General features: G+C 32.5%; 1 protein-coding gene across 1 annotated transcript; it reads left to right on the top strand.

The window, feature by feature from the left end:
* The first annotated feature begins 752 nt into the window (after positions 1-752).
* LOC21402052 (patatin-like protein 2) lies at positions 753-6,294 on the top strand. Its single transcript, XM_024176244.1, has 8 exons — positions 753-888; positions 1,027-1,217; positions 2,207-2,477; positions 2,673-2,822; positions 3,081-3,386; positions 4,033-4,208; positions 5,820-5,885; positions 6,068-6,294. The coding sequence occupies exons 1-7, from the start codon at positions 772-774 to the stop codon at positions 5,857-5,859; spliced, it is 1,251 nt and encodes a 416-aa protein (XP_024032012.1). The 5' UTR covers positions 753-771; the 3' UTR covers positions 5,860-5,885; positions 6,068-6,294.
* The last annotated feature ends 6,173 nt before the right edge of the window (positions 6,295-12,467 follow it).

Genomic DNA, 12,467 nt, shown 5'->3' with positions numbered 1-12,467 from the left:
TCGAGTTTAGAATTTGAGTTTTGCGACAGTAAAAATATCTCAGAAACAGTCACATCTAACTTTTTTGCTATAATAAAAAGCTCTCACATAAAGTCATATCTCAATTCGAATTAAAAACTCGAATCAGCAAACTAAAATGGCTCCTCCAATAGTTAAAAATAAAGGTTCCAACGGTAGAGGTCTTTCTGGGGTCTCACGGTAAAGAACGCCTTTAAGTTGTCGAAATTTTTTTATCTCATACAGAGTAATGATTAGTTTTTCATAGAAGATTTTATGACTAGAGACTTCATACATAAAATTTACCGGGTTATGATCATCATAATTAAATTGGGAGTAAAAATAGATTCCAATTTCTCTCTGTTTCTTAATTTTGATCCTCCATATATGGTTTCTGCACTATAGCATATTATTGGCTGATCTTAATTTTGATCTCGTAATAACTATAGACATTACTTATTTCGATCTTGGACAATTGATTTTAAGGCCTATCCAATCCCGAACTTCATTCTATAAAAGGGTATTAAGGCACCCCACCTTTTCCCCAATTAGTTGATACTTTTCTTTTATATATAAGTTAACTGTTTTTTTTTTTAATTTACTAATCGATTCAAAAGCTTAAGTTGTTAGGAGGTAGACTAACAATAGTGTAAAGATATACGTCTCGCAATTTATTTATTATGCATATAGTACACAATTAGCATCTATAAATAGAACTGCTTCCTCAATTGTTATCCACAACAATTTGTAAACTTGCATTTGTTATTCCGCACTATGGCAATGCTTGCAAGAGAGATGGAAAAACCAATTACCGTTCTCAGTATTGATGGAGGAGGCGTTAGAGGCATCATCCCTGGGGTTTGTCTTGATTTTCTTGAATCTGAACTTCAGGTAGATATATTACATGCCCCAAAAATTTTACAATATTTATTATAATCACACACACATATATGTATGTATATATGCAAATATGGATATCATTTCGCTGAAGGGTTAATTTAATGATAAGGTGTTCGTATCTATGTGCAGAAACTGGAAAAAGACCCTAATGCCAGGCTTGCGGACTACTTTGATGTCATCTCAGGGACTAGCACTGGTGGTCTTATTGCGGCAATGATATCAGCACCCGGTGACGACAAACGGCCTTTATATGCTGCCGAAAAGATTGTGCCTTTCTACAAAGAGAACTGCCCAAAAATTTTCCCAAACTCAGGCAACTGGTGAGTAATGGGGAAGACATTGACCGAACTATTTGTTTTTTTCCTCCCCAAAGTATCTGTATTAAGAATTTGTTTTCATTTCATTTGTCCTATCACAAAAAATTTGAATAAGTAAAATTTCCGCAATGGGTTCTCTCACAAAATTTAAATTTAGAATCAAAATGACTTACTCAAATGCATGAACAACTCATGTCTTGAAAAAGGTTCAACAAAACTCCGCTTATATCTTTGTTTTCACTCACTAGTTTTTATATATTTTGTCTTTCTGATCTATAATATTTTTTAATCACAAAACTTTCAGAAACCTTATTCAACAAATTTCCTGGCAATACGGATACCATTGGTGATAGTATTTACTGACTCCTTGTCTAGAATGTTTTGGAATACATATAATATATATGCATGAATTTTAAATGCTAGTGTGCATGCACTTTTTCAGACTAAGCATGCATGGCATGCAGACCAGAAAATTAGTTTTTCGGACGAGACAATACCCCACTTGTTCGTTTGGTTCGTGCGTTTGAAACTTTTTTTTTTCTCATAAAAAATTTAAATAAATAAAATTCCTGCAAATGAGTTTTCTCATAAAATTTAAATGTAAAATCAAAATGACTGACCCAAATGCATGAACTTCTAATGGGAGAAGGTTTAAGAAAACTCCACTTGGATCTTGGTTTTTACTCACTAGTTTTTATGTATTGCCTTTCTGATCGATAATTTTTTATTTTATTTTTTATTACAAAACTTTCAGAAACCTCATTCAACAAATTTCCTGGCATTACGGGTACCAGTGATGATAGTATTTACTGACTCCTTGTCTAGAATATTTTGGAATACATATAATATATATGCAATGAATTTTAGATGCTAGTGTGCATGCACTTTTTCAGACTAAGCATGCATGGCATGCAGACCAGAAAATTAGTTTTTCGGACGAGACACTTTGAGGTTTTCTTTTCTCAAACACTAATTTGTTTAATCATATATAGGTTCGGACCAAACAAAACCTTTGCCGGGGAAATAGAACTAAAAATTTCAGAAACTTGTGAAGACGATGGTCAGACGTCAGTCACAGAAGCATATGAGGCAAAATTTGAGGAAATTCGAGGTATGAAAAAACCATACCATGATGGTAAATACCTTCAAAAATTGGCAAAAGATATTCTTGGGGAGAAAAGGCTGCATGATACCCTGACGAATGTCGTCATTCCTGCATTTGACATCAAGAAGTTCTCGCCTGTTGTCTTTTCCTCCTACCAGGTGATTATTTTGGAACTTAAGTCATTAATCTAGGGAGCTTCTGAGAGGACCAGAAAAAAAAAATTTCGATAGTTATCTATTTTCAGCTGTTAAATTAATATTAGAAATGATCTGTTTTGCATATTTTTTCAATCTAATATGATTTTAACTTGATCTAACAGTTAAAAATTGAATATTGGATATAATATTGTGCAGGTGGATAATGGGAATAAAGTTTTGGATGCTCTTCTTTCAGATATTTCTATTAGCACCTCGGCTGCACCAGTTTACCTTCCTGCTTATAAGTTCAACAACGAAGGCGTAGAATTCAATATGATTGATGGTGGGGTTGCCGCTAATAATCCGGTAAAATTCCATAAATTTAATTAATAACAATATATAAGAAATAATCAAATAATAAAGTGTTATGCTTGAGTTAAATCAGAATAATGGTAGGGTAATCAACACTATATAGTGGCATTAAGTTTATAAAATTTAGTATAAATACACTTTGATTCCTAGTAATTGCATTAAAATTTAGTATAATTCTTCGATTTAGCTAATTTATATGTGATATTTATTTACCGAATTGTTTGATGAAAAATAAAAATTTAAAAATTCCAGACTGTAGCTGCTATTACCGAAGCAGTGAAAGGAAGGTCGAAAGAGATGGACGTCAATTCATTTCGTCTTGTTGTACTCTCATTGGGAACATGTCAACACAAGACCGAGAGATACAATGTTGAAATGGTTAATAACTGGCAGGATTTTACCTGGTTGATTCGCCTGAAATGGAAAGGGTGGAAATTGCCGGAAGTGGATCATCCTTTACCTGATATCCTCTCTGAAGCAAACTCCGATATGATTGATTACTATTGCACAATGTTTTTTGAATCGTTCCGTAGTGCTGAAAATTTCCTTCGTGTCCAGGTAAATCTATTTGTGAATATATATATATATATATATAGATTTATGTACAGAATAATGTTTTCGATGATTATATGTTGCTAACGTCCCTGTAAAATATTTTGGTAATTAGAGTATTATTTTAAAGTAATAAGAGGAGCTTTATTCAAATTAAGCCAAAAAAAAAAAAAAAAGATGTCTTGGTGGATTTAGTATACAATCCTATAGTACTGTTGCAAAACTATTTTATATATCTAAACATTAATCTTAAGTTATTGGGTCCTTCATCTCGTACTGCCGATAGTACGTATTTCTAATTTTTAAATATGTTAAAATAGTTAAAATCACATCAAAATAATAAAAAAAATATGCAAAATAAATAGTTTTTAAAATAGATTTGATGGTTGAAAAATGTAAATCTCATCTAATAGTTGTTTATTTTTCTAAGTCCAAATCTCCTATGGCATTCAAAAAACAATGTGTGTGTGTGTGTATGTATATATATATATATATATATATATATATATCCAAAAATCCTTGGAAAATATGTTCTTTTGCTTATTACTGATTTTCCTTTCTTGGATTTTTTAAGTTGACTATTTGTTAGTTTCCATCTGTTATTTAGTAATTATCCTTATTAATGCATAATGATATACATTCACCAAATTAGGACGACAAATTGCCGGAAGACCTTGCTGCCATGGATAATGGTTCCCCTGCGAACTTGGAAAAATTGGAGAAGTATGCCAAAGACTTGTTGAACAAGCCTGTTACATACTTCAATCCTGTTACCTTCGAACGTTCTGAGGTTGATACCGCTGAAACCTATGCAGAAGCACTCAAAATGTGAGTTTGACTTCCCTATCATTATAATATATATATATACACACACACATATATACCTCTAACCTCTGATTAGTTAGAAGTTACATTTTAAGAAGAGTTAAACGACAAATAACATTGCACTAAATCTTAAGTTATAATAAGCTTGGACTATATTATACATTCAACGTATTTCTAGCTAGTTCTCTTTTAATATTTTCTATTTATAATAATGACGCTTCTTTTCTGTGTAACATTGTATGATGGGTGTGTCTTCATTAATCTATAATCTATAATCTGTAGCTATATATATAAATGAAAGTTCCTATTTTGATAAAGTTATTCTGTCTTTTTCTTGTTTTCTCATATTCTCTTATTTTTTCAACTTTTCTTAATTTTCCCTTCTCTTATTGTTTTTTCTTTTTCCTAACATCATATATCTTCAAATATGTATTATCGAAATGTTTTTATTCTAATTTATCTATGTTGAAATAATTTGTTTCAAATATATCCTTGATTAAATTATTCTTTTTTAATCATTTAAAAAATTATTTTATTAAAGTGACTTTCATAAATATTTCTTTTAACTAATCACCACAATAAAATAATTTTCTTAAATGCATTCATATTAAAATGTGTTTTTTCCTTCTCAGATGGAGACTTTTTTTTTTTTTTTTCCTTGTGTTTGTCATGGAAAATTTAGGCTATATACGAGAAATAGTATTTGAGAGTGTTGAAAAAATAAATAAAAAAAAAAGAGTTAACTAAGACATATTTTTATATAGCTATATTAAAAAAAAATCTTAAAAGGCCGCATTTTCGAATAGACCATATTAACGAAAAAAATCGTGAGGCACATTCAAGAAATTTAAAATGTATACTATGTATATTATATAAATGAGAGTTCCTTTTTTTACTATTAAAAAATGTAGTCTCTCTATTATGCCCTCATGTACTTTTTTATTTTTTATTCTTTTCATATCACTTAAAATTTTAAAATTATTAAATTGGTGAAAAAGATTCAACAAGTTGGTTATAAAGTCATATATCATATTGTTTTGAAGGATTTTTTTTTGTTTTCTTTCTTTCATCAGTATTTTTTTTTCTTTTCTCACAAATCAATCTAACTAGTATATAATATTTATTTTAAATTTTTATGCATAAAATTACTACGACATGATGATAAAATAAATTACAATAGTTTAAACGTTAATTCATTGTTTTCTCTATTTAGAATATCAGTACTTTGTTAGTGCCTATTCTTAATGGAATATAAGAATTTATTTTCAAAATAAACTTGATAAAATGATTAAAATTGATAAATATTTGTCATCATATCTTAAAAATACATTATTTTTTTTACTGCAGTATTTTTATCACAACTCAAACTTTTTCTTACTGTATCCGTGTTTTATCTCATAAAAATTCAAATGTAATTTATTTTTACAGTATTTTTTCTCGCATAAAATTTACTATTAAATCCAAATTCTCAAGTTGTGAAAAAATGAGAATAATGTTACCTACATAAAGAGCTTCACACGTGTGAAGCACATGACATTAGCTAGTATATAACTAAAAATACAGTTTACAGTTCTATTAGACTTTTTTACGCTTATCCAATTTACATGGTTGCAGGTTTGCACAGAAGCTTTATGATATAAAGCACGGTAACTGAGGCCGAACTGCCGAAGCCATAACAAAGTAAGTTTATTGTTATAATAAAGCTCGATAAGGTCTGCTGTTTGTCGAGTTCATAATATATATATATATATATATATATATATATTATATACCTGTGTGTATAATAGATATTTCCCTTTCAGTTTGGGTACACCAATAAACTGACAGGGCTACTATTGTACGTTCATTGTCTCTTCTTGAAGGCATGATAGATATTTCTCTTTCGGTGGGGATACACCAATAAGCTGATAGGGCTACTATTATATGTTGGATTTCAATGGAAGCCCCAGAGCATGTAATAAAGTACGGTCATATATATATGTACACCTGTGTGTATGATAGATATTTCTCTTTCGATGGAGGTACACCAATAAGCTGATGAGGCTACCATTGTACGTTGGATTTAAATGGAAGCCCCAGAGCATGTAATAAAGTATGATATATATATATATATATATATTCACCTGTGTGTATGATAGATATTTTTCTTTCGATGGGGGTACACAAATAAGCTGACAGGGCTGCCGTGTGATTGCATATTATTATAAAATTATTGTTGATCTACTATCTCTAACAACTTAAATATATGAGATGAATTGATAAATTAACATGGCCGTATTAATGTTTTAAGTTCAAATCTCCGTAATTGTGTTTTTTTATTTCTATTTAAATTGTCATTATTTATTGCGCTTTCTAATAAATTTATTCACACGATTGCCCATTGTCAGTCCACACGTGAAGAGGAGTATTTAAATATTAGAAAAAATATAAAAAATAGAAAATTTATCCTTAAGAGTGTATGAGTCTAGATTTTTACCCCTTACTCTTAATAAATATTCTTTTGTTAGTGTAATTATTTGACTAAAAATGTTATGAATCTAATTTAAAAGGTGAAAATCCCGACCATGCACTTTCAATGGGTATTTGTCAAGATCTACTTTTCAATTATTATTGACCCACTTCTTAACAGTTTAAGCATTTAGGATGATTGGTAAACTAACAATGTTTGCGTTTAATAAAATCAAAATACTCACCTGCTTTTTAAAATTATAAATAACAATATCTACTTAGTAGTTGTGTGTATTTCCTTTGTAGTTTGTTGTAGGGCAAGACTCCCTCTTTCAACTTGTGTAAAAATAAGCTAAATTTATGACTAAGAGTTTAAAAATGTCAGGATTCGCGTTACAAATCTTACGACATGTATTTTCGATACAAGTCATTGTAATGAATCTTTTTCTAAACGAATCATATGATTCAGATGTTGAATCTCACAATTCGAGACTTTTTTCTATTTAAGAAACGTACGTTTAAGCTTGTAATTATTCAATAATTGTACAACTACGATTGGTCCACTATCGTTTATCTTAGAGACTTGTGTTAATTGATGAGATTTCACTTAATTATAGATGTAAAGTAGTTAATTAGAAATCAAAACGTATCCGTAAAGACACCTAGCTAGTGGTAATTTGAAAGTTTAGTTAATAATAGCTTGTCACCTAATTGAATAACAAACATGAAATAACTCCAATTGATTTAGCATATTTAGACATATTGTCATTAATTCAATGAAAGTTTACAAGAACCAATATTGTTTCCACCAAAAACAAAAAACCATCATTTATTAGCTGCTTCACTTGTTCATCACAATATGTCATCTGGACGATTGCTAAGAAGTTAGTTTTTTTGGGATAAAACCTTAAAGCTAGATGGCTCGAATTCACCACTAAAAAGATCATCCTTTTTCTTCTTTTCTGCTTCCGTGGTTGATCCAAATTCTGTGGTGAATGAAGATTGCAATGAAGCGGTTGGTTTCTTCATCTTTTTAGCTCTGTCATTTGGTTACGCTTACTCAACAACTTTGTCTACCACAGTCTTCTTCTCTCCTTTTTTGACAAGTCTATTTCTCTTTCTATCGTTTGTAAATTTGTTATTGTTTCTTTTTCATTCTTAGCTTTTCCTTCATTCACATCCTAAAATTAATCATTGATGGACTCAACCAGTTAAGCAAAATAAATATAATTATATCGCTTGACTCAAAGACTTTGCTCAATTGGTTCCATGAGGGTTGTTGTTCTGATGTCCAATTCAAAATTCTTGGAATAGAGCTCCCAACCTTTTCGGTAAACTTCTTCTCAGCCAAGCGTGGAATTGTGTCCAAATTTCCTCTTGTTTTCTTTAGGCACTCTATCATTAGGTCATACGACATCCTACCCCATGGGTAGCTTTCAAATTCTTCTTTCTTATTAAGTAAACTGTAGTGACCAAACTGAGCAACGTGGTGCCTATTGTTAATCAGTGATTCACTAAAGAGACAGTCAATCAAATAGTGTCAATCATTGATAGACCTTGGTTATCAGTGATTGACAAAAGACAGAGTTAATCTAATAGAGTCAATCGCTCATATACCTTACTAAATTAGTGGTGAACTCAACTATATATTCATTTGGGAATATTGACAGAAAATTGATAAATCATAAGATGTTCACAGTTGACTCCAACATCAGAACCGCCAACTAGTCCCAAACAACGGAAAGCCACCAAAATTCCCCCTCTTCCTCCTCAACCTTAATAGTAACTGAAAATTCTCCCCAAGAAACTCTCCACCACTTAACTCGTCTAACATCCCAAGCCAATAGAATACCCCACCAAAAGACCCACATCCAGTAAATGTACCCTTTTTTTTTTTAAATCTGAACTTCCAAATGCTGCCCACAAATCATCTATCAACCTCCCTTCTTTTGACTTCATGAATAATCAACACATTCGGGTTCTCCTAACATGCTATCTCCCGAACTCCTATACTTTTGGAAAAGGAATTCCCCAATCTAATAGTCCATATCATTAACTACATTTATGTCCTTAAAATGCCCTGTTCACTCTTTTGTCATAGTGAACATTGAATTCTAAATTCTAATATTCCATATCATTGCCTGATTTTGTTTCGACTTCTGAAATCTCCAACAATTCTAACTTAGAATTGAAAAATCGCAACTACATTTTCTATCATAGCCCACAACGAGCCTTGTTTGAAAGGAAACCTCCAAAGCCATTTACCCATTAATGCATGATTCTTCTTTATCAAATTCCCTATCCCGAAACCAACTTCTTGTTTACGAATAGAAGCCAGTTTCCAAGCCACAAGATTGTCTACCTTCCCGTTCTCCAAACCATCCCACAAAAATCATATCATTCAAGATCCCATCTCCTTAGCCACTGCGACCGGGATTTCAAACAGGGATAAGTAATGAATTGGGATACTTGACAACTCAAACTGAATTAGAGTAATCCTACCAACCCTTGTAAGAAACCTTTTTCCAATTGTCAAGTCTCTTCGAAACCTTCTCTACCACCGAATCCCTAAATTCTTTAGAGAGAGGATTACCGCCCAATGGAAGACCTATATGTTTCATGGCCAAGACCCCACCCCACAACCCAACTTAAAACCCAAAAAATGAATCTCCAAAAGTCACCAGGTAACACTAGTTCCAGTCCTAGTAATCCTCCTGATAACGACCCTGATAGGCCTTGCGAAAAGGCATAATTGTCTCTTATGGAGGATTGCCACCCAGTCATCGTGCATTTGTTAGCAATCTTGACAAAATACATATTCCAAGATCAATACATGAAGCTCTCGGCATACTAGAATGGAAAGCAGCTATTTGGGAAGAAATCTGTGCTCTCGAAAAGAATGGTACTTGGGAGATATCTGAGTTGCCACCTGGGAAACGTGGTTGCAAGTGGATCTTCAACGTAAAACACAACGCAGAAGGTAGTGTCAATAGATTCAAAGCACATCTTGTAGCTAAAAGAGTCACTCAATCTTACGAGATAGATTACCAGGAAACTTTTGCCCCCGTAGCTAAACTCAATACAGTCCGAGTATTACCCTCTTTAGCCTCTAGTCTAGATTGGCCTCTCTACCATCTGGATGTGAAGAATGCTTTCCTCAACGGAGATCTAGAAGAAGTCTACATGTGGTTAAGAAGGGTATTGGTTGAACTTAGAATCCCAGTAACATAACCTATGAAAACTTACTGTGACAATCTGTCCACTATCAGCATAGCGAAGAACCTAGTGCATCATGACAACACAAAACATGTAGAGATCGATAGACATTTTGTCAAAGAAAAGTTAGAAACCGGCATAATATCACTTCAGTATATCCCAACTGCCCAACAGATTGCAGACATCCTAACTAAGGCGATACCGAGGAAGACGTTTGAAAGTCTTAATTCCAAGCTAGGTTTACTCAACATCTATAACCTAGCTTGAGGGGAAGTCCGTGATGTATGTCCTAGCTTCCAGGAAATTGATGCTGTAAATTAGGTTGATTTGTGTCCTAGAATAAAGGGATTTGGGTATTATTCTACCCGATTTCTTGATTAGTTCTTTTTTATTTTTTAGTTTTTCAGCCGGATTTAGTTCCTTAATTCCAGGAACTGATTTCCTTCCCTTCACTATTTATATCTGTAATGTTTCTGATTCAATATGGAGAATAAAATAATATTTATTCCCAAAATCTACATAAGGAGTACCCGATTCTTCATGATATTCTACTTCTTGGGCGCATGTCATAAGGACTAATGTCAATACTTGAAAAGTTAAAAGAAACAGTTATTAGCCGTTCAAAACTTAACTCACCAAAAATGAAACTGCGGTTTGTAGACTAGGAGACCAGTTCACCAAGTAAGACCGTAAAAGAAGGAAAAGCAATAGAAAAACAAAAGAATTATATCTTTAGAGTTATATCTGTATAATAATGCTTAATACGAATCAGTGGCATTTTCTTTTCAATCTAGGCTGATATGAATCCAAAAACTGTAGAATGCGACAATGCGTCTCCAAAGATAAACTAAAAGCGTTGAAAACTACCAAAACGGAAGAGGAAAACTTTGACTCTAAAGAATTTAAAGCTTCTTTAATCCTGTGGCAGGAAAAAATGTTGCAGTCATAGGAACGATTCATCATGTATCCTTTTTCTTTTTTTTTTTTTTTTTTTTGAAAAAATGTTATTTGTGAAAGACCGATGCATCACCCTTCATAGCAGCTTCCTAAATGGTTGTAAGGAAGACTCTAACTCTTCTATACATAACATATCAGTGAAAAATATGGGAGAACTCCCAAAATTTCCCATCTCTTCATTTGATGCAAATATGACAGCAACTTATACAACAAGAAGCTGAAAATTTTCATGTACTTTAACAGGACCATCAGTTTTCTCAAAATACATCACTTTCCTGCCTTTTCTTTTTCTTGAATTGTTATCTGCACTGAAGTCATAAAGATAATACAGAGTAAGAGCGTGAGGCAGAATGATTCCAGCCACTAGAACTCCACGAAGGGATCAGGCAACAGAAAAAAGTTCCTAGAGAGCCAAGACATAAAACGGTGACTAATGGCACTTAGGTTTATAACTTGATAGATTAGATCTTTATCATGAAGCCTGACAAAGGCCTCAATTACAGCTCTTGCAAGAAGTAAAAGGGACCGTCTCAGTATATAAAAACAGCACAAGGTATAAACGTTTGATGTAAAAACGGATTCATCATTGTTCTAAGATTTATTCAAAGGAACTAAGTTATTTATATATAATAACTTTGACTAAATAATGAAAGATTATTTTCCCAACCTCAAGTGTCACAAACATTGCGTGCCCATATGCAGTGAACCGGTAACATTTGGCGGTGGCATTGAAATAACAAATGTTTCACTTCCACGGTCAAAGTTTGGACGAAAATTGTGACGACCCTAACTTTTGATCATCATCCTATACTCATACTTAACATTACTTAACCTCTAACACTTACTAATTATAACCTCTTAAAATTCAGGTCAACTTTTTTTTTCCATGTACGTCTAAATGCTGTAGCATTTAGCTAGCCTTCTGTTTTCAACTATTCGTAAAATGTTGTAGCATTCTAACAGCATTCTGTACATTAGTCATTGTCAAAATGTTGTAGCATTCTGACAACATTCTGTTATATTAGTCATACCTAAAATGCTGTAGCATTCTGACGGCATTCTGTTACATTAGTCATCAAAATACATAAAACACTATTTTATTTTACACATAATGTTCATCAGTGTTTCCAAAACACGTGATGCACCCACAACCCACATGCCCTAAGCATATCTTCCAAAGTTTGGATGGTACATTCCGACTGTCCATCCGACAAACTTAATGAGCTTTCACTCAGCAAGTATCAATAGGTCATAACAGATGCAATAATTATGCATACCCATATATGCATTCATGTCATATATCATAATACATTCTGTACTACTAAAACATGTATGGCTTATGTTCTTCTTCTTTCATTACATTCTTTGTTCTGCTTTAGTCTCATTTTAGTCGTTCACATCGTATTTTCACGTTCTGAACGACTTTCATTTCGTGTTTCTCATTCTTTTCATTCTTCTTTACAGATACCGTACCTTTATATGGAATGGTTTCTGTTTTTCATTTTCTTGTCTTTTACTTCTTATGGGCCCTGTCCTGTTGTACCATAGCGCGCATAACCAGTGAGGAGTGGGGTAGCTAACCAGTCCAACTCAGTCACGGTTTCATATCTTTCATAGTCTCATAATAACCTTTCCTTCGAA

This window comes from Morus notabilis, unplaced genomic scaffold, assembly GCF_000414095.1.
Source record: "Morus notabilis unplaced genomic scaffold, ASM41409v2 Scaffold176, whole genome shotgun sequence".
NCBI classification, from domain to species: domain Eukaryota; kingdom Viridiplantae; phylum Streptophyta; class Magnoliopsida; order Rosales; family Moraceae; genus Morus; species Morus notabilis.
The sequence above is the reverse complement of the archived record's forward strand: the minus strand, read 5'-3'. Positions and strand labels throughout refer to the sequence as shown.